At 38.4% G+C, this 22,819-nt stretch overlaps 1 protein-coding gene across 22 annotated transcripts in view; it reads left to right on the top strand.

The window, feature by feature from the left end:
• EZH2 (enhancer of zeste 2 polycomb repressive complex 2 subunit) overlaps window positions 1-22,819 on the top strand; it is a 76,391-nt gene that overhangs the window by 22,337 nt on the left and 31,235 nt on the right. For 8 of the 22 annotated variants that reach the window (XM_063641703.1, XM_055284414.2, XM_063641693.1 and 5 more), the window contains exons 2-3: window positions 14,469-14,592; window positions 15,156-15,284. The exons of 5 other annotated variants lie outside the window; for them this stretch is intronic. In XM_063641703.1, coding sequence (XP_063497773.1) covers window positions 14,476-14,592; window positions 15,156-15,284 — 246 coding nt within the window. In that variant the 5' untranslated portion in view covers window positions 14,469-14,475. Of the gene's footprint in view, window positions 1-14,468; window positions 14,593-15,155; window positions 15,285-22,819 lie in introns of those variants that run through there. 9 more of the 22 variants (XM_055284413.2, XM_063641699.1, XM_063641696.1 and 6 more) reach the window with 2 other exon arrangements.

Raw genomic sequence — 22,819 nt, 5'->3', positions numbered from 1 at the left:
GCTAGGATTACAGGCATGAGGAACCACGCTTGCCCTCACTAATTTTTTTGTAAAGGAAAGTAGTTTCTTTTTAAAAATGTATTATTTATATTAATAGGTACAGTTGGCCTTCCATATTTTCAGGTTCAGCTTCTGTGCATTCAACAACTGAAGATCAAAAAATACTTGTGGAAAAAAGCCAATAAAATGATAGAACAGGCCGGGCGCTGTGGCTCATGCCTGTAATCACAGCACTTTGGGAGGCCAATGCAGGTGGATCACCTGAGGTCAGGAGTTCGAGACCAGCCTGGCCAACATGGTGAAACCCTGTCTCTACTAAAAATACAAAAATTAGCTGGGCATGGTGGTGTGCGCCTGTAATCCCAGCTACTCAGGAGGCTGAGACAGGAGAATCCCTTGAACCCAGGAGGCGGAGGTTGCAGTGAGCCAAGATTGTGCCACTGCACTCTAGCGTGGGTGACAGAGTGAGACTCTGTCTCCAAAAAAAAAGATAATACAGTATAACAACAATTTATATAACATTTACGTTGTATCAGATGATCATAAGTAATCTAGAGCCAGATGATTTAAAGTATAAAGGAGAATGTGCATAGGTTATATGCAAATACTACGCCATTTTATATAAGAGATGAGCATCTGTGGATTTTGATATCCATGAAGTTCCTGGAACCAATACCCCCTACACCCCCATGGATACTGAAGGCTTACTATTACAGTTTTTAATAAAAATAAAAAACAGGCCAGGTGTAGTGGCTCACACCTGTAATCCCAGCACTTTGGGAGGCCAAGGCAGGCTGATTGAGCCCAGGAATTCAAGACCAGCCTGGGCAACATGGCGAAACCTTGTCTCTGTTAAAAATAGAAAAAAATAGCCAGACATGGTAGTTTGCACCTGTGGTCCCAGCTACCTGGGAAGTTGTGGTGAGATGATCACTTAAGCCCAGGAGGGCGAGGCTGCAGTGAGCCATGATTGCGCCAGTGCACTTCAGCCAGGGCCAGAGTGAGACCTTGTCTCAAAAAAAAAAAATAAAATAAAAGTAAATTGTAAAAAACTCTTTAGTTTTTCATTTCTATTATGTTAAATGTTAATAGCTATAACACATATAAACTAAACAGGTCATGAGACCAAAATGCTGAAGAATGGTGTTAATTGTGTTTTTACTTTGAACTACCGTTTTTGTTTTTCTATGCTAGCTAATTACTGTGTGAATAATTAACCTCAGTGAAGTTCTCTATTCTCTGTTGTGGCAGTGGCTGATTTAGGGCTCAATTATCTTTTGACCTGTTCTTCCTTCTCATATGATTGCATCTCGATTTTTAATTTTAGGCTTAGTTTTTAATTCTAAAATTAAAAATCTTTTTTTTTTTCTCCTCTTCCCACTGCTGTCAACCCAGTCAGGGCCCTTATCACTTTATTCTTGAATTACTTCAGTACTCCATTTTTTTTCTCATGTGGTGTTTTTCAAACTTGAGTGTCGATTGGAATCCCAGGGTTAATTCGACTTTAATTTTATGAATATGATTTCATATAAGTTCCTTATGATAAAACTAGAGCAGATTTACAAATTAAATATAGACCATCAAATTAGCTACACATATTTAACAATGAGATTTTGTTAGAACCAAATAGTCAATGTTAGAGCCTATAGAATGACATAGCCTCAGGATCAGCTTTATAATAAATCAGTTTTTTTAATTTGGCTTGATAATACTAACAGAATGGCTTATTTGCATAAATATGTTTTATAAAATGGTGTTAACTTTTAGTCTTTGTTCAGGATAATGAGACCTACTAGTTAACCAGAACGGGGCCAGCAAGCAACTCTTGAATGCTAGTTTTAATGGCTGATCAAAATTCTGTAAAGCTGTGTTGATCACTGAGGCTTTGCGGATATACTGATTCTGCATTAAGTGGATATTTAATCTAATTATTTCTGGAATCTTTACCAGAAAACATGTTCTTACCTAGTTTGCTCCTGGGTTTGCTGTTGGTGAACTGCCGTTGTTTGGTGGGATCTCTGTGTCCCATGGGCTTTGCCACACAGCTGGGGCTCTGAATGCTTCAGCTCACATTCCTTTGTGTGCCACCCTTGCCTTAACTCGCTTACCTGTATTGTTTTTTCTCCTATAGCACTCAACATCATCTTACATGTAAACATTTTACTTTGTTGTTGTTGTTGTTGTTGTTAGAGTCTTGCTCTGTTGCCCAGGCTGGTGCAGTGGCACATTGTTGGCTCACTGAAACCCCTGCTTCCCGGGCTCAAGTGATTCTCATGCCTCAGCCTCCTTAGTAGCCGGGACTACAGGTGTGCGCCACCACTCCTGGCTAATTTTTGTATTTTTAGTAGAGACGGGGTTTCACCATGTTGGCCAGGCTGGTCTTGAACTCCTGGTCTCAGGTCATCCACCTGCCTCAGCCTCCCAAAGTGCTGGGATCACAGGCATGAGCTACTGCACCTGACACTTTGTTTTTGACTGTTTCTATCTAACTAGATTTTAGGCTGTATAAGGTCACAGATTTTTTGTCTGTTAATTGCTAATTTTTTGTCTGTTAATTGCTAAGGATTGTTTCTATCCAACTAGATTTTAAGCTGTATAAGGTCACAGATTTTTTGTCTGTTAATTGCTAAGTCTTCAGTTTCTATTGTAGTCCCTGGCTTGTATTAGATGCTCAATAAATATTTGTTGACTTAATAAATGCATATTAACCCTTCTCCTTTTCTTTATTCAACTGCAAACTCAAATGCTCTTTTCTGAGTTTTGTGCTCCCACTGTGGGTAAAGACCACAGTTTTTCTCTTCATTTTAAACACCACTAAACTGGCCCTGAATTGTATAGAATCCTTTTGATTTGTTGTTTGATCAGTACAAGTTCAGTCAGTGGCACAGTTACTTCCCTTGATTCAGATTCTGTAGAAGCCTAAAAGTGTGTTATCTCTTCAAGTAGACATGTCATCATACAGGCTGCTATGGAGATCTTTTTTTTTTCCTTTTAAATTGTTTGTGTAATGTTTTCTGTTTTAAAACAGTGGAATTACCAGCCTGGGCACTATAGTGAGACACTTTCTCTACAAAAAATAAATTTTAAAAAATTAGCTGAGTGTGGTGGAGTGCACCTGTATTCCCCAGCTACTCGAGAGGCCGAGGTGGAAAGATTGCCTGAGCCCAGGAATTTGAGGCTTCAGTGAGTTGCGATTGCATCACTGCACTCCAGCCTGGACGACAGAGTGAGACCTTGTCCCTTCCAAAAAAATTGAAAAAGTAGAATTATATTTGGGAGTGTTTTTCCTCAAATTCCTTTGAAGTTAAGATTTATAAAAGTATGGGAGGCCAAGCTGGGATTATCATTTGGGCTCAGATGTTCCAGGCTTCAGTGAGCTATGGTCGGGCCACTGAACTCCAGCCTGGGCAACAGAGTGAGCCCTGCCTCAAAATAATAATAAAAATAATAATAATGGTACAAGCTCTCTTAATTACTACCTGTTTTTTTTTTTTTTTTTTTTTGGAGACAGAGTCTTGCTCTGTCACCCAGGCTGGAGTGCAGTGGCGCTATCTAGGCTCACTGCAAGCTCTGCCTCCCAGGTTCACGCCATTCTCCTGCCTCAGCCTCTTGAGTAGCTGGGACTACAGGTGCCCGCCACCACGCCCGGCTAATTTTTTGTATTTTTAGTAGAGATGGGGTTTCACCATGTTAGCAAGGATAGTCTCGATCTCCTGACCTCGTGATCCGCCCCCCTTGGGGGCTCCCAAAGTGCTGGGATTATAGGTGTGAGCCACCGTGCCTGGCCACTACCTGTTTTTTTTTAACCCTATGTTTTTAAATAATTCTAATCATCTATTCATATTTTTTGTTTTTCCTATTTAACATTTTATGTAACATTTTTAGATTTTAAAATTTGTTTCTGTTATCACTTCTAAAAGTGAATGTCATTTTTAAAAATGAATGCCTTTACCCTGGGTTGTTATGTAACCTAATTTGCTTTAACAAATAACTTTATTTTGGAATAATTATTTATTTATTTATTTATTTATTTGGGACAGAGTCTCGCTCTGTCGCCCTGGCTGGAGTGCAGAGGTGCGATCTCGGCTCACTGCAGCCTCCACCTCCTGGGTTCAAGCAATTCTCCTGCCTTAGCCTCCCAAGTAGCTGGGATTACAGGTGCTCGCCATCACGCCCAACTAATTTTTGTATTTTTAGTAGAGACTGGGTTTCACCATATTGGCCAGGCTGCTCTTGAACTTCTGACTTCCGTGATCCACCTGCCTCAGCCTCCCAAAGTGCTGGGATTACAAGCGTGAGCCACTGCACCTGGCCTATTTTGGAATAATTTTGGATTTATATAGCTATGGTATATTTGTTAAAACTAAGAAATCAGTATCAGTATGTTGTCATTAACTAAACTCAAGACTTTATTTGGATTTTGCCAGTTATTCCACTAATGTCTGTCTTTGGTTGGTTGGTTGGTTTCAGGATCCAATCCAAGATCCCACAGTTCATTTAGTTATCGTGTCTCTTAAGTTTTTCTGATCTGTGGTTGTTCTCAGCATTTCCTTATTTTTCATGACCACTTAATCGTTTTAAAGTGTATCGGTCAGATGTTTTGGAAGAATGTCCTTTGATTTCGGCTTATTGGATGTTTTCTTATCATTAGACTGAGGTTATGGATTGAGGTTTGGGGGAAGGATACCACAGAGTTGAAATCCCCATCTCATTTCATCACATTGGGGAGTACATAATGACAGCAGCTCATGTTAATGGTTATGGTTTTTTTTCACAGAAACATTACTGTTTCCCTTTCCAGACTCTTCTTTGGAAGTGAATCACTGAATCTAGCTCACGCTCAGGGGGAAGGAAATTGAATTCTACCTCCCAGAATGGGGACATACACTCATGTATCAGTTGGAATTCTTGTTAGGAAGAGTTGTTCCTTCTCCTCCATTTGTTTATTTAATCACTTATTTATATCATATACTCATGAATAATTATTTTATTCTGTTATAATACTGTTATGATTTATTCTGCTGCTCAAATTATTCCAGCTTTGGCCACTGAGGGTTTCTTCTGTTTGCTTCCAGTCTTGGACCTATCCCTGTCCTTTCATCTTTGGAGCATTTCCCTTCTGCTACTGGCTTGCCTTGTAGTTTCCCTGTCCCAACCCTAGAATCAGCTGTTTCTGCAGATCCTGCTTCCTTGTATTTATTGGAGGGTGGTATTTAGAAACAAAAGTCTTGGGTGCTGGGTATGCTTATTGCTCCTGGGGTATCACTGCTTCCAGGCCCTCTGTTGGACAGACCCTGGAAATGCACGTATTTCAGCTAACCCACATGTGCATACATTACCTATGTTTCTGTATATATCTGCATATATTTTAAAACACGTGAGTTCATATTGATATATCTGACTAATTCATCACCACCCCTTGCTTATTTGTAACTTCTTTCTGTGTGACATTGAGAAACTTGGCTCACATTATCTACACTTTATTTACTTATTTGTTTAACCCTAGTGTACATGTATTTTCAGAATTACAGACTGGTACCCTTATGAGAAACAAATTTACCAGCTAGAGTACAGTGTAGATTGTCCAAAGTTCTGTAGATTAGCTCCCCCCTACCTCCTGCTCCTTCCATGAAATTATCTCATAAAATTATAATACCGTTAGACTTGTTGTATAGTTTGCATTCTATCCTGAGATCCCCTGACATCCTGTTTTGTTTTTATTTGCATACAGTTTATCATTTTAAAAAAGTCTTTATATTGAGTTGTTAACTTTTTAATATAAATGTTCCTGGTATCACTCATCTGCCATTTATGTAGTTGATAGTCACTCCCTTTTTTTTTTTTTTTTGAGATGGAGTCTTGCTCTGTCGCCTAGGCTGGAGTGCAGTGGCGTGATCTCAGCTCACTGCAATCTCCGCCTCCTAGGTTCAAGCGATTCTTCTGCCTCAGCCTCCTGAGTAGCTGGGATTACAGGCATGCATCACCACGCCTGGCTAATTTTTGTATTTTTAGTAGAGGCGGGGTTTCACCATGTTGGGCAGGCTGGTCTTGAACTCCTGACCTCATGATCCAACTGCCTCTGCCTCCCAAAGTGCTGGGATTACAGGCAGGAGCCACAGCGCCTGGCTGATAGCCACTACTTTTTTAATGCTGATATAGTGCTTACTATCTGCCAGGCACTGTCTATGCACCGTAAATAAATTTACTTCTCATAAAGACTCTGAGGTTAGATAACTCTTGAATTAGCCTTTTTTCATGAGGAGAGTGAGGCACAAAGATGTGCAGTAACTTGGCCAACTTCACACCCAGCTGCTAAGTGGGAGAACTCGGATCTGAACCCTGGGAGTGAGCTTTGGAGTCCAAACTCTTGCTTTTTGTTTAATACTGTGTATAGGACTTAGAATTAATACGACTAACTCTTCTCTTATTAGTTAGGTTATTATTTGAATTTGGTTTGAAATGGAGAGTGCTGCTACCCCAATTCTTTGCCCCATGTCTGTAACAGGCATTATTAATCATGACAGCACTCTCTCTGCTGAGCTAGAACATGGCCTGGCCTAAGGCCAAGAATTCTTATGGACACAACCCTAAAAGTTGTTGTTCGAGATGAACTCTCCTTGCCATCTCTGATCTTGTCTGTTTGGAATCCTGATTCTAGTGCCCAGTACGTGGCACTGTGTGCCTGTTTCTCCTGGATTCCTCTCTCATGGTCTTCCTTTTTACAGGGATAGGTTTTCTATATTCCCCCTCAGGCATAGGGTCTGTTTGTCTTAAGTAATTAATTTTTATCACTTACCAATAGTTTAACATCTATATGTCTAAGTTCTCTTTATATTGTTTTTCTTATCCTTACCTACAAAATCTCATTTACCATTAATTTAAATTTCGGTATATTGAAACAATGGATTGTAACTTTAAAAATAAATGAAATTGCCAAATGATACTAACACTGCCTTCAAAGCATTTAAACATACAAACAGGCACTATTGAAGACTGGAGAGTTATCAAAATTGGCAATTTTTTGGCAGTCTTGCTGTGAAGTAAACATTTTTAAAAGGAAGGACATTGAGAATATTGTAATCATATTACTTACATCTTGTTGGGTTTGGATTTGACCTTACTTAGGCTGGTATTCAGTTAAGAGTCCAAGTTGCCGCTATTAATTTAGTTGAGAAGGATAAATAGTACATGTAGTTTATTGTTTTCTTTAGACAAATAGAAACAGAAACATTTATTTGGCCAGACCAAATAGGTGGTCATTCCCTTGATTTAGCAAATCCTTGAGGTAGAATTTTTATTTTTTTCTTTTGAGATGGAATCTCGCTCTGTCGCCCAGGCTGGAGTGCAGTGGCACGATCTCGGCTCATTGCAAGCTCTGCCTCCCGGGCTCACGCCATTCTCCTGCCTCAGCCTCCCGAGTAGCTGGAACTACAGGTGCCCGCCACCACGCCCAGCTAATTTTTTGTGTTTTTAGTAGAGACGGGGTTTCACTGTGTTAGCCAGGATGGTCTCAATCTCCTAACCTCGTGATCTGCCCATCTCGGCCTCCCAAAGTGCTGGGATTATTGGCGTGAGCCACTGCACCTCCCGGTAGAATTTTTAAAGAAGCATTTAAGGGCTCTGACAATACCTATGGGACTTTTTTCAAATTATTCAGTTATTGGCAGCTGGGTAAGGAGGGACAGGAACGTCTGATTTAGGTAAAGACCTCTCACAAGTGGAGTAGGGGCGTATCTGGTAGAGAACAGTGCTGATTCCTTGGACTTGTGTGGCCCGGCCACCTGAGAGGTAGGTAGGAGGGTGTGTCTTGGCCATGTCCTGGGGCCTCTGTAAACCTGAGAGGATGGAGGAAGCTCTACCTTTTCTGACGATGCTGTTGGTGATAATGAAGTAGGCTATGAGAGCCCGTCGTCCATTAATTCAGACGTTCCTGTACGGTTGGCCCTCTGTAAATGGGATTCCACATTTGTAGATTCAGCCAACTGTGGGTAAAAATATTTGAAAAGAAACAAAAGTGTGTGTACTGAACATGTACATATTTTTTCTTGCTGTTATTCCCTAAACATAATAGTTTAACAACTATTTATGTAGTATTTACATTGTATTAGGTATTTCGTAATCTAGAGACGGTTTTAAAGCAGGGGTCCCCAATCCCCAGGCCATGGACTGGTACTCGTCTGTGGCCCATTAGGAACTGGGCCGTACAGCAGGAGGTGAGCTCTGCCTCCCGTCAGATTGGCAGCAGCATTAGATTCTCACAGGAGTGTGAACCCTATTGTGAGCTGCACATGTGAGGGATCTAGGTTGCACACTCCTTAAAAGAATCTTTTTTTTTTTGGAGACGGAGTCTCGTCTCACTCTGTTGCCTAGGCTGGAGTACAGTGGTATGATCCTGGCTCACCTCAACCTCTGCCTCCTGGGTTCAAGTGATTCTCCTGCCTCAGCTTCCCAAGTAGCTGGGATTACAGGCGCCTGCCTCCACACCCAGCTAATTTTTGTATTTTTAGTAGAGACAGGGTTTCACCATGTTGGCCAGACTGGTTTCCAACTCCTGACCTTAAGTGATCTGCCCGCCTTGACCTCCCAAGGTGTTGGGATTACAGGTATAAGCCACCATGCCCGGCCATCCTTATGAGAATCTAACTAATGCCTGATGATCTGAGGTGGAACAGTTTCATCCTGAAACCATGTACCCTCTCCCCTCTTTGTGGAAAAACTGTCTTCCACAAAACCAGTCCCTGGTGCCAAAAAAGTTGGAGACTGCTGGTATAAAGTATATGGGAGAATGTGTATAGGTTATGTAATAGTGTACCATTTTATATCAGGGGCTTGAGCCTTTGTGGATTTTGGTATCTGTTGGGGGTCCTGGAACTAATCCTCCATGGATATGGAGGAACAACTGTGTATATGGTCTCAGTAATAAATATGTATCTTAGATACCGTCTGTATTAAGAAAAAAAAAAAAGATGGGGGGAATTTCCGGACTCGTATAACTGAATAGTTCCAAAATTTGTTTGGGAAGGTCTGCCTGACTTAGGGCTTAGGTCATGAGACTACAGTTCTTTCTTGGCTTTGACTTTTGTTTTTTGTGGTTGTCGACTCTGTTCTTTGTAGGCTCTTCTCAATGGTTGCAAGATGGCTTCCAACAAGTCCTTGGGCAAACATTTTTCCAGGTTTAGACCTAAGGGGAGAAGAGTGAGCATTCCTGTCCTAGCATTGCAGGAAACCTGAGATTTTCACTGTGACTGCACTGATTGTGGCCATGTATCTAACCCTGTACTGGTCACTATGTCTGGGGAGATGTACCTTGGTCAGGCCAGGGTCACAAGCAGCTTGAGTCAGCTTCCTCCAGTGTACTTGGTAGTTCTCAGAGAAGAGTTGGTGTGAAGTTCCCAAGAGAAGGGTGAATTGACCCTGGGTGGCAAAAACAACATAGCATGTACTCTAGTGGGATAAAGTAAGATGGTAAGGCATGGTGTTCAGGGTATTTCTGAGTTTGGTTTCATTCACAAAATAGATTGTGAACACTGTAATTGCCCTTAATTTTAGTTAACCTATGTAAATGTAAATCTGTGAGATGTCACTACATTCTACTTAAGCTTTGATGGGCTCCTGCCATATTCTGGTTTGGCTTTTGTATTAAAGAGCCATTGTTGTTTTGGTTTCACTGTATACAGGTAGACTTTTGTTTTAATGAATAGAGGTATAATCTGTTTGAATGGGAAAAGCTGCTTTTGTATTCTGGATAAAGTTCATACTAGTGGGATTTCACCTGTGAAACTAAACAAATCTTTGAGTTTAAAAACCATATGTATTTACACAGTGTCCATTCAGTAGAAGTCGTTTAAATAAAGACTTCTGCCAATATATGAATATTTAGAGCTGTATTTTATTATTTTACTTTTTTTGAGACAGGGTCTCGCTCTGTCACCTAGGCTGGAGTGCAGTGGTGTGAAGACCGTTCACTGCAGTCTCCACTTCACAGGCTCAAGAGATCCTCCCACCTCAGTTTCCTGAGTAGTTGGGACCACAGGTGTGCGCCACTACACCTGGCTTGCTTGCTTATTTATTGATTTGAGATGGGAGTCTCACTGTGTTGCCTAGGCTGGTCTTGAACTCCTGGGCTCAAACAATCCTCCAACCTTGGCCTCCCAAAATGCTGCATTTACAGGCTTGAACCACTGTACGTGGCCTTGAATCTGTGTTTTAATACTATGCTTACTTGGCTGTGGTGTTGTGAAAAGATGACTGAAAATGGAGTCAGAGGCCTGATTTGAGCCTGTCGTTTGTTGTGGGGGAAGGAGGTCAGGGGAGCTAACATCTAAAGGCTCACTGTATGCCAGGCGCAGAACCAAGTGTGTTTGCATGTATATTTCGTTTTTGTCGCCAGACTTTGAGGTAGGTTTTATGGATAAGGTCTTTAAGGCAATATCAGCTTCCTTTTTAAGAAGAAATTCCAGAAACTGAGTTTAGGCTCAAGATCTCTTACTGGTAGGGACAACTGAACCACAGGGTCCTAACTGACCCTGCGATTTATCTCCTTTTGGGGGGGTTTCTTGATAATAGGTGCACTTTACCTCATTTTTTGGCTCAAGCATGGATAGGCCACCCTTCCTTTTCATACCTGTAGCTAAACTTTACAAATGATATGCTGATAAGATACAAGCTACTCGTTATTCATGTGGGTTAACAGACCTGTTTGTTTGCTTGTTTTTAAGTCTATAGCTGCCCCACCCCCAATCTACAATTTCACTTTCTAAGGTTTTAGTTAGTCAAACCGCAGTCTGAAAATGTTACGATATTTTGAGAGAAAACTCTAGCTACATAACTTTTGTAACAATATATTGTTATAATTGTTCATTTTACCATTAATTATTGCTGTCAATCTCTTACTGTGCCTTATTTATAAATTAAACTTCATGGATGTGTACCGTATAGGAAAAAACATGGTGTATTTAGAGTTTAGTACTATCTGCAGCTTTAGGCATCCGCTGTGGGGTTGGCGGGGGGCGGTCTTGGGAGATAAGTGGGGACTACTGTACAATTATCAGGTGCACACAAGCTCTGGGATTTTACAAATGAGTAAAAGTGGTTCTTGCTATTGGAGCACTTACAGTGGGAGTAGAGTGAAATACATTAAAATGTGATTTTAATATGTTGTAAATGCTATGATGGTGGGAGTTTGTTTTGTATAAAACATCCTTTTAATTGGTACTTTAAATTTTAATATTCTTTCACAGATCTACCTATTTAGTCTTACAGTTTCAAAGAACTATCTGGACACTGTAGATTTGTCATGATATACTTTATTAGGTATGTTATTAATGGTAGAAACAGCATGGAAAGTCTTCCAGAATATTAGACAAGGATAGTTCTAGTACTAAAACATAAAATGCTAACTAATGTCTTCACCAAGACATAAAATATATATCTTAAAAAATAAATTGTAGGCCGGGTGCAGTGGCTCACACCTGTAATCCCAGCACTTTGGGAGGCTGAGGCAGGTGGATCACAAGGTCAGGAGATTGAGACCATCCTGGCTAACACGGTGAAACCCTGTCTTTACTAAAAATACAAAAAATTAGCCGGGCGTGGTGGCAGGCACCGGTAGTCCCACCTACTTGGGAGGCTGAGGCAGGAGAATGGCGTGAACCTGGGAGGCAGAGCTTGCAGTGAGCCGAGATTGCACCACCGCACTCCAGCTTGGGGGACAGAGTGAGACTCCATCTCAAAAAGAAAAAAAAATTGTAATAACACCCACATTATACATCAGTGAAAACTAAACACATTACTACCCTAGGCCTTATTGCACAGGGGTGCTACCTCCAAGGAGAAATTTGTCTAGGCAGCAGATGGACTAGAGGTAATTAGCCTATGAGCAAATGAGGCTACAGATCATTCCTTTTTGTCTGATTCCTTTTCTTTCTAGTTCCTAGGCACTTAGAAGTGCTAAGTGATCTTAAGTAATTTGCATAGAATTAGTTAAGTTCATCTGTTAACTAACTAGCAGATAGGAAGAAAACTATTGTCATGAAATTATTTAAAAAAAATAATGCTCCTGTTTCTTCCCATCTTTGATGTCCTTTGGTCCCACCTCACTGCCTTCCTAACACCATTTTCTGCTTTACCTCAAAGCTGAGGTCATCTTGAGTTTAGCCTTCTCAATCCGAGTGACTGTCAGCTTTACTCCACTTTAGCAACTCGCAGGCAAGGCCACACTTGGAAACTTTTCACTTGGAATAGTTCTTGGTGATTTCATCAGCCTTCTTTATGTCAAATATACTCAAATTCCTGCCCATTCTTATCTCTTCATTCCCTTCAGGTCCTCAGTCCTTTTAATTTGTGACTTTCACTCTCCAGGTCCATTCTTGTTAAATGTCTGCCAGCCAGACTTCAGTTGCCCCCTGTCCAGCTTTCTCTTGCTGAGACCTAAGATATCTTTAGGTTCTTTCTTTGCCTTTTGAAATCCAGCTCAGCCTTTTAAGATTGAGTTCCTTGTTACCTTTCCTGCCATCCTTCTGCAGTTCCTAATATTCTTTTCTTTCTCCCAAAGTGCTTTTGTATAAACAGTCAGCCTTCCATATCCGTGAGTTCCAAATCCATGGATCCTGAATTCATGGATTCAACCAGCTGCAGATAAAAAATATTCAGAAAAAAATAAAAGATGGTTGCATCTGTACTGAACATGCCTGTACGGTTTTCCTTGTCATTATTTTCTAAACAATACAGTATATAACAACTGTTTACATGGCATTTACATTGTATTAGGGATTATAAGTAATCTAGAGGTGATTTAAAGTATATGGGAGTCTCTTATATCCCAGGAAGCCAAGTGAAAAAAAAAAGTATATGGGAGGCTATGCATAGGTGATACGCAAATATTACACCACTTTATATCAGGGACTTTGGAGCATCTGTGGATTTTGGTATCCGAGGGGTGTCCTGGAACCAATTCCCCAGGGATACTGAAGTATGTCTGTCTATCTCATACTATATTTTTCCTTCTATCTTAGGTAGAATATCAGCTCCATAGGGGCAAGGATTTAATAATATTTGTATATTCATTTTATTCAAGTTAGTATACACTGCTTGGGTCATAATATTTATTACATGCTTGAGAAAATGAATTTCTTCGCCCCTTTATTACAGCTCTGAGTAAACAGCCATCTGCTTTCTCTGTCATCTGTTGGTGGTTGAGTATTTCTGTAGAAAGTTACCCATTGGCCTCAGGACTGTTACTCTAAATCTTCTTAAGCAGTTTTCTCTGTGCATGAAGTTTTTATGTAAACAAATAGATGAAGCCTGCCCTACTCATTTATTTGTTCAAGCCAGAAAGTCACCTTCTTCTTCACTTTCCATATTTAAATCATCATTTGGTAGAATTTTGGCCTAAGCAACTCTTGAATTCATGTACTTTTCCCTGTCATCGCCAGTGTGGTGTAGAAGCCTCTGTCAACCCCTTGTCAGGATGCTGTGCTGCAGCAGCATCTAACCTGGTTGCAGTTACTCGTTTACTCCCACACCGCACACCCTTTTACTTAAAACACTAAAAGTGGCTTCCCATTGTTCTTAAGATAAAGCACAAATTGTTATTGTGGCCTGTAAAGCTTTGCATATCCTGACAGAGAATGTCCTGCTAATAATTTGAAGGTACAGTATGATTTTAATACTTCAGGAGAAAATGTTCTAGGAAAAGACGCTTGTTTAGACTTAAGGTGAGGACTCTGCAGTATAAATTAGACATCTGGTGAACTATAAGCTGTCCCCGCATTTAAACATAATTGGTTCTGAGAGTCTGCAACTAAAGATAAGGCAGAAGAATTTACTTTACATTTCCTGCATTCCTCTTTTCGCTTGATAGCAGAAACCCCTCATGTTAATAAAGGTGGCACAAGAGGCAAAAATACAGACTTTATCACAGTGTTTAAGGAGAGGTGCATGGTTAAGTGTGTGGGGAGAGAGTACCTTTGTACATTTTATTATATGGTGAACTATATGTTTTCTACTTTTAGTAGTGTTTGTAAGTTTTACTTCTTCTTGGATTTACCTTTTTCAGTTATATTATTATTCCATTATGCCTTGCTCCTGTAACAGCTAATGTAATGATGAAAAACTTAGGATATGTCTTTATATTTTCTTCCTTCCACAAATGTGGATCTCATAGAGTTAAAAACTAGGTTGTGATACAGTATACCTAATTCCTATAATGGGATCATGTTCCTATAATATGGCTGCAATTTAGTGTAGAATTTTTGTAAATAAAAGTGTATTTTAAGTTTAACTTAAACTTTCAATGAAATGTTTTAAGGATTTAACCATGCAGCACAAATGAGCACCTTTCTGCAAATGCCAACAGTGTAATATGTGTCATTTCTTCACTGATTGTTAGTTTGCTGCAGATTAAAACACAGGTGATCATATTCAGGCTGGTTAGATTAGTGATTTTAATATGAAACCATTGCTTTTAGAATAATCATGGGCCAGACTGGGAAGAAATCTGAGAAGGGACCAGTTTGTTGGCGGAAGCGTGTAAAATCAGAGTACATGCGACTGAGACAGCTCAAGAGGTTCAGACGAGCTGATGAAGTAAAGGTATAATTTTATCTTTTGTGAAAATGAATATACAATTAAGGATAGGTTTTTTTTCCCCTCCTAAGTGCAATAAGTTTTTATTTAAAATAATTCTAGCCAAGTTTGTATTTACAATAAGATGAGTGAATACTTGGAAGCTTAGGTTCTTGATCTGTCTTAACATTATACCATGCACATTAATCAGTCTTTGTTTAGTATACTTTTATTTGCATATGCAGCTGCAGGACCTAAATATAAAGGGATGCGTTTCATGATTTTATGTTTCTAAAGTCATTGTGATTTAAAAAAATACACACACACACAGACACACACACACACAAAGTCAACAAAGAAAGGATGGCAATCGTTTGCTGTTCTCTAACCACTTGCAATAAAATAACAGATGTGGTGTTTTTGTATTATTTGAATATGGGAAACTATAGTGTAAAATCTATATGCACCTAAGAAAATGTTCTTGATATTTTTGAGGATACACTAGATTTTTAACCTGCTTTAAAGGTGTTATACATTTTCTAACAATGAACAATTTCTCCTTTCCTCTCCTTCATTTTTTTTTTTTAAAGAGTATGTTTAGTTCCAATCGTCAGAAAATTTTGGAAAGAACGGAAATCTTAAACCAAGAATGGAAACAGCGAAGGATACAGCCTGTGCACATCCTGACTTCTGTGAGCTCATTGCGCGGGACTAGGGAGGTTGGTTAACATAACATGTTGTAGTAATTATCATCACCTTTTGGTTTATGCTATTGAAACATTTGTTTGGTTATTGGGAGGAAATCATTGACCTCAGGGTGTCCATCTTTTTATTGCTATTTCTTTTTAATGTGCAACTGTTAATGGCTGCTGTAGATCACACTATTAGCTATTCCTATAACAGAGTTCTAAGTGTTTGGAATATACTTTGAACTAGTTAGATGCCTAGATTTTATAAGAATGTTGATTTAAAAAAAAAAAAGCTTTTAAATCAAATACTCTTTAATGTCCTCATCAGATCACTATTAAGAGCAAGGTTTTCTGACTCACTGTTGTAACCCCAATTTGAATTAGCCATGTGGTAAGAAATGTTTTCATATTCATGGACAAGAAAGCTTTTTATTATATGTTTTGTTCAGAGGCTAAGCCTCTCTATAAGAATTTTTAAATTTCGTGTTGAGAGATTGGAATTTCTTTTTTCTATAGTACTTTCTGAACGAGGTAGCTCTTAATTACTCCAAGAGTTTCCTATTTTCAAAGAAAGGCAGTAAATCTATGGTAGAATCTATAATTAAATATCCCGTTAAAACATGATTACAGCAAGATGAGAAGAAAATGGCAAAAGCCTAAATAGCTTAGGCATTTCTGTTTTTAAGTGCTTTTGTTGTATAGAAAGACATGGCATAGGATATTTAAAGGGGAGTCGAAGCAAAAGCGGAAAGAGTGAGTTGGAATTAAAATTACACTATGTAGTAGATTGTTTATCTGAATGTCTAAATGTGAGAAGCACCTAAACAATGGAATTTGTTTTAAGATAATTTTTCAACGAGTAGCCATTTTTAATATAACATTATTGTAACAAGCAACAATTTGCTATTGTATGAGGCCTTCTGGAGATTGTGTGACATACGAGCTTCAAAGACTTGTCAGTGATATCCCAGGAGCAACAGACATAATCCTAATGATGATTTCAGTGATATTCTGGTGGTCTCGATGGTGACACTTGGAATGATTCTTAGTCATTTATTCTTAGTCAATTATGTTAGGTGACACCTCTGTAAAGCTCTGACTTATAATTGTATAAATATTGATTATACACTGACACTTTCCTCCTCATCTGGTACAGGCCAGGGCCTAGATGTTAGAGGTCAGTGGCATGGGGGAAGGGGATTCTTTTCGATGCTCATCAGAACCTTCTTAAAGGGAATAAGGATGGGGCTTTTAAGTAATTGTTTTGAAAGTTTTTATCTGGTGACCTTTTAGAAATGTTGAATTGAAAGAAAAACCTCATTTTCTCTCTGGAGGAATAAATCATAGAAATTTGGAGAAATTAGGTAGATTCACATGGAAAACTTATTTTTGCCACCCATTATGAATCTCAGAATGCTACTGAAAGCCAAACTTAGGTTTATAATAAAAGTCAACAGCAATAATGAATTATGTCACTGTGCTAGGTACTTTATACACATTACCTCGTTTAATCTTCATGATAAGGAAGGAGTATTACACTTTTTTTTTTTTAACCCAGGCAAGGAAACTGAGCCTTAGAAGCATTTAGTCAGTTTGCCTGCTCTAAGGATCTGATGTGGGCCCAGAAGAGCACACTTTGCTCGGACACATGAAGTATTAGTGAAGTACATTATTGACATATAACTTGAATTGCTCATAGTATATTTGGCATTAAATTTAAGAGTATTGTTTGTTCAAGTGGATATTTACTAATTGAAATTTTCTTTTAATTTTGTCAAATGGAGACAAGTCATTGTATATAATAATGTTCGTGAGTTTATGTGAAAAATTGTGAGAAGAAATCAGCATTTTAATAAAACAAAATTGTTTTCTAAACTTAGTGCTTCCACAGTACCACACACACACAGATTGAGAATAAACATTTTCACAGAATATGGGGGAAAAGGAGGAAAATAATCCCCAGCCTTAGGAATTCAGTTTTTGTTGCATAGAACTCTGACCTGATTAAGGTCATTTGTTTTTTTTGTTGCTGGTGTTGGTAGCTGATCCTGCTTCAGATGATCCGTCTATTATTTCCCCTTTCCCCCTTTTTAAACCATCACCACTGACTTTTAGAAGCCAAAGTTTATATCGTTTGTGATAAGCTTCTTGGTGTTACACAATAAATCGTAAAGCTTTAGGGCTAAAAAGGACTGTAGTGGTCTCATGGTCCAACCTCCTGACTTTTCAGATGAGAATATATCCCTGTTTATTTTTTCTTTCGTTTAAGCATTTCCATCTACATATTATTTCTTTTATATATTTGAAAGATTCTAGTCTGAAGTAGGTCAGGCAGGAGAAAATAAAAGTGATTCTTGTTTGGCAAAGACTTTCCTAGTGGTAGGCTTGGCAGAATTTCAGACTGCAGTATTGATTCAAACACGTAAAGTCTATAGCATTCAACATTTGAAGTGCCATTATAGCATTGTTTTAATTAACTGCTTTCTTTTTATAAGCTAATTATATGGAAGTGCTGGTGTCTTCAACTTAAATCCTCTGCAGCATGACAAGTCAATGACAATTTTTAGTTCTTTTGTCAGGTCTTAAACTCTCGTTTGTAGTTGTAGAAGTGGATATACTCAGTTTGAAAAAGACTGATTTTCTCCAAGTTATTTTGGTAAAGAATGTCTGACAAAAGTTTACTGAAGTGAGTGCTTTAGATGCTGACTTCAGGTCAGGTTGCTCTGCATTTGAACCCAAAGACCACATCTTCTTACTGTGTGTGGTTTTGTTTTGTTTTTGTGACAGAGTCTTGCTCTGTTGCCTAGGCTGGAGTGCAGTGGTACAATCACAGCAGCCTTGACCTCCTGGGCTCAGGCGATCCTTTCACCTCAGCCTCCTGAGTAGCTAGGACTACAGTCACACGCCACCACATCGGGCTAATTTTTTTTTTTTTTTTTTGAGATGGAGTTTCGTTCTTGTTGCCCAGGCTGGAGTGCAATGGTGCAATCTCGGCTCACCGCAATCTCTGCCTCCCAGGTTCAAGTGATTCTCCTGCCTCAGCCTCCTGAGTAGCTGGGATTACAGGCATATGCCACCATGCCCGGCTAGTTTTTGTATTTTTAGTAGAGATGGGGTTTCATCATTTTGGTCAGGCTGGTCTCGAACTCCTGACCTCAGGTGATCCACCCACCTTGGCCTCCCAAAGTGTTTAGATTACAAGTGTGAGCCACCGAGCACATCTGGCTGATTTTTTGGTATTTTGTAGAGACAGGATCACACCATGTTTTCCAGGCTGGTCTCGAACTCCTGGGCTCAAGCAATCCATCTGCCTTGGCCTCCCAAAGTACTGGGATTACAGGTGTGAGTCACCATACCTGTCCCTTAATGTGTTTTTAAGATACTTTGGGGCAACTCTTTTTTTTGTTTTGTTTTTGAGATTACAGAACCTAAGCATTATTTTTCATAGAATTTTAATACAGAATGTGTTTACTTTTAAAAAACACTTCTGACTTTTTGAAGACAGTGACTGTATCTGTTTTACATTTCTTTTATTCTTAAGTTAATCTTTTAAAGAAGCATCCAGCTTCACACTGTCATTAATCAATGCATACAGGTGGAGGGATGTACATTTTATTCCCATAACATGTCGCTGTTCGTCAAGAAATTGTTTCTAGGTGACTTTCATAACTTTGTCTTGTCAACCAGTAATAACTATGTTCTGTAGGCCTTCATAGTGGTAGTTGTATTCTTTAGTGTGTCTCTTTTTCCGTTTTTAATGAAGAAACTGGTTTAAGAGTTAGTCTTGAGGTTCTCATTAATGTATTTCTTTTTCGTACATCTGCCCATTTCTTGCTGATAATCACAAGACACTTCTCCACTGACTTCATATCAAAATGTTTTCTACTGTATGTGTTATGACTGAAAGAGAGGTTTGCTTAGATAATGCCTGTCTTCTGGGCAAATGGTATGATTAGTTTAGGAATTTAATCCGTCTTGCCAATATACATTTCTAGATTCCCAGGAGAATATGATGTTCTTGTAAGAGTTCTGTATCTTGTTTACTAATGAAAAGAGAGAATATGGTGTATATTCTTGGGGCTTCAGAATGTCTAAAATAGAAGCAGCATCAGAAGGGGATCATGGTCCTCATATGGAGAATTTAAAAACTTTTGGACTTCTAAATAGTTACAGATTTGCGCTTCGTAGTAATATTTGAAATGATTGTAAGTTCATTCCTTAGCATTTGATATTAGCAGATTTTTTTGGGGGGGGAGAAGCTTCTATCAAAATGTGTAAATTATTTTGTATGTTGGCAGTTTGGACTTAACATTTTTGTTGAAGGAGAAGAAAAATACCTGGTTTACATGTAAACACTCGATTGCATTTTTTATTGATTTAGTGATGAAGTTCCTTCAGTTAATTGTAAATGAAAATTTAGTTACTGTTTACAAAGAAAAAATAATATCCTAGTGTATTTCATGTATAATTTAGTGTACTTTACTCAGATACATTCTTTGAGTGTAGTAACATGGTTTCTTTATACATTTCAGGATTATAGGCCCTATAGGTTTAGATTCTCATGAGCCTTTTGAGCAAATATGGCAGAAAGCTGGTCACTTTTCTCATGTCTTTGAATTAAGTGGATGGCTCTTCAAGTGTCTGTCTTACTCTTAGTCTGAACATATACACTCATTCTTATTGCCTCAAGGAAGTGGTCTCTGAGTTGCTTTCTGTGGCTCCTTGCCTCTCTTAATTATTATTGGTATTGGAGAGTTGAGTCTTGTTAGGTTAACTGTCAGTCGTTCCCACCTGTATAACTTGTAAATCCATGCAGCCTTTGCTTTATTTCTGGCTTTATTTAGGCTGAAATAGATGTAACATTTCTTAAATGATCATATAAGGATTTTTTTTTTCCTTTTGAACAGAAACTAATATAAGCATTTTATGCTTTTCCAAAGGGTTAGCTTTAAAAAAAAGAAAGGTCATTTGTGATATTTGAGTTTATATAGCATCATATATTAAATACATGCCATTTATTATGTTTATATTTTAAATTTGATTATACATCTTCAGTTTAAAAGGTGAATTTTAAAAAGTCACATTTAGGCAACTAATAAAACTAGCAGAAGTTGCTTTTCATTTGTAGTTTTTCTCCTAGAATATTGTATATATAGTTTGTGTTTTATAAATTATTGTTATAAAGGTTATGTATCTTCCCCAAATGCAAAACCGAGTTCTGACAACTATTTAAAAATAAAACAACAAATCCAAACAAACAAAAATGCTTGGTTAATCTGGAATATTAGAAATTGTTTTATTCTCTGAAGAAACAAGAAAACTGCATTAGACTGAGGACTTTTGCCATAATTTAGCTTTATAATAGGGATTGACTTAAATTTACTCCTTAGGATTCTGTCTTACCTTCTCTTGGCAGATTTTATGAAAGAATATCATTTGAGTAACATTTTGGGAAGGCTGGGCAGATTTCACAAGCTACCCAACAAGGCAGTTTTATACTAGCTAATGTGACTAACCTGTTGGGCTAATGAAACTAGTTTAAAAGTTTTATCTTTTTCTCTCCACTGAACAGATCATTGTAAAATGATTATTGTAAAAATTTAGATAACACAGAAATAGATAAAACAGAAAGCAAAAATCCCTGTAGTCCAACTGCTCTGGCTTTTATTCTTTCAGATTTCATTTTCTATATATACTAGAAGGTTAATAATATTTTGTTTTTAAAAATTATTGGCCAGATACACATCCTTTCCATTTTGGGCCATCACTTTACAACCTCTGTCCAAATTTTCATTCTTTTAAAAAATGTGTAGTGTTTGACATTATGGATATACCATAACTTGTAGCCCCATTCTTGATGGACATGTAGATTTTTAATTTTTACTTTTGCAATCAGTGCTGTACTGAACTTCATATACATCCTTGCATCTTTTGAATAATTCTGTAGAAGTTCCTAGAAATAGAATTATTAGATCAAGAGGATATGCATATTTAAAAATTTAGCAGGTATTACCAAGTGCACCCTCAAAAGTTTTACATTACACCGCCACCAGCTGTTTATGGAATGTCTGTTTACCGGTATTTTCAACACAATCTTACCAATCTTAATCTTCAGTCCAATAGGTAAAACATTGTTAGAATTGGTTATACCATGTCTTAATTATTCGGTGAAGTTAAATGTCAGTTACTGTTTGTTTATGTTTCTTTTGTGAATTGGCTGTTACAGTGTTGGATCTTGTACAATTAGGTTGGGCTTTTCTTATGATTCATAAGGACTTTTTGTATATTACAAATACTAGTTTTGGCTGGGTGCAGTGGCTCACGCCTGTAATCCCAGCACTTTGGGAGGCCAAGGTGGGCAGACCATTTGAGATCAGGAATTCTAGACCAGCCTGACCAACATGGTGAAAGCCCATCTTTACTAAAAATACAAAAAAATTAGCTGAGTGTGGTGGCGTGTGCCTGTAGTCCCAGCTACTTGGGAGGCTGAGGCAGGAGAATGCCTTGAACCGAGGAGGTGGAGGTTTCAGTGAGCCGAGATCACGAGATTCAATCTCAAAAAACAAAAAAAAAAACAAAAAAAAAATGGTTTTTTTGTCGTATGTTTTGCAGATTTCCCCCCCATTTTGATGTTATTTCTGGTATATCTTGGTTATATAGTTCTTTTTCTTTTAATTTTTGTCTTTCTTAAAGGTTCCAAAAGTCTTTCTTCACTCCAGGATTATAAATTATCTACCTATCTTTCCTTTAGTTCTCTGTTTTCATTTTTATATTCTAATATCATTTAACCCATCAGGAATTTCCTTTGGTGTAAAGAATGAGTAGGGAATTTGGTTTTTAATTTTGTTCTTTTTAGTTTCCTGGTTGTTTCAACACTGTTTACTGAGTAATTAATGAATAGTGAGGGGCAGTTGTAAACTTCTCGAAGATCAGCAGAATCAGCCTTCTTGGTTGGTGGTTCCCTGGGCAGTTCTACCACTCGAGCAAGACCTGAAGTGTTTCCCTTCAGAAACCACAGCCTGTGCCATCTTGCTCACTCCTTTTTTTCTTTTTTCTTTTCTTTTCCTTTCTTTTCTCTTTTTCTTTTTCTTTCTTTTCTCTTTTCTTTTCTTTTCTTTCTTTTTCTTTCTCTTTCTTTCCTTTTCTTTCCCTTTCTTTCCCTTTCTCTCTTTCTGTCTGTCCTTCTTTCTTTCTCTCTCTCTCTCTTTCTTTCTCTTTCTTTCTTTCTTTCTTTCTTTCTTTCTTTCTTTCTTTCTTTCTTTCTTTCTTCCCTTCCTTCCTTCCTTCCTTCCTTCTTTCTTTCTTTTTTTCTTTCTTTCTTTCTTTCTTTCTTTTTCTTTCTTTCGACAGAATTTTGCTCTGTTACCCATGCTGGAGTGCACTGGCGTCATCTTGGCTCACCTCAACCTCTGCCTTCTGGGTTCAAGCTATTCTTGCGCCTCAGCCTCCAGAGCAGCTGGGACTACAGGCATGCACCACCACACCTGGCTACTTTTTGTATTTTTAGTAAAGACAAGGTTTCACCATGTTGGCCAGGCTGGTCTTGAACTCCTGACCTCAAGTGA

This window comes from Symphalangus syndactylus, chromosome 6 (assembly GCF_028878055.3).
Source record: "Symphalangus syndactylus isolate Jambi chromosome 6, NHGRI_mSymSyn1-v2.1_pri, whole genome shotgun sequence".
In the NCBI taxonomy this organism is placed as follows: domain Eukaryota; kingdom Metazoa; phylum Chordata; class Mammalia; order Primates; family Hylobatidae; genus Symphalangus; species Symphalangus syndactylus.
The sequence above is the reverse complement of the archived record's forward strand: the minus strand, read 5'-3'. Positions and strand labels throughout refer to the sequence as shown.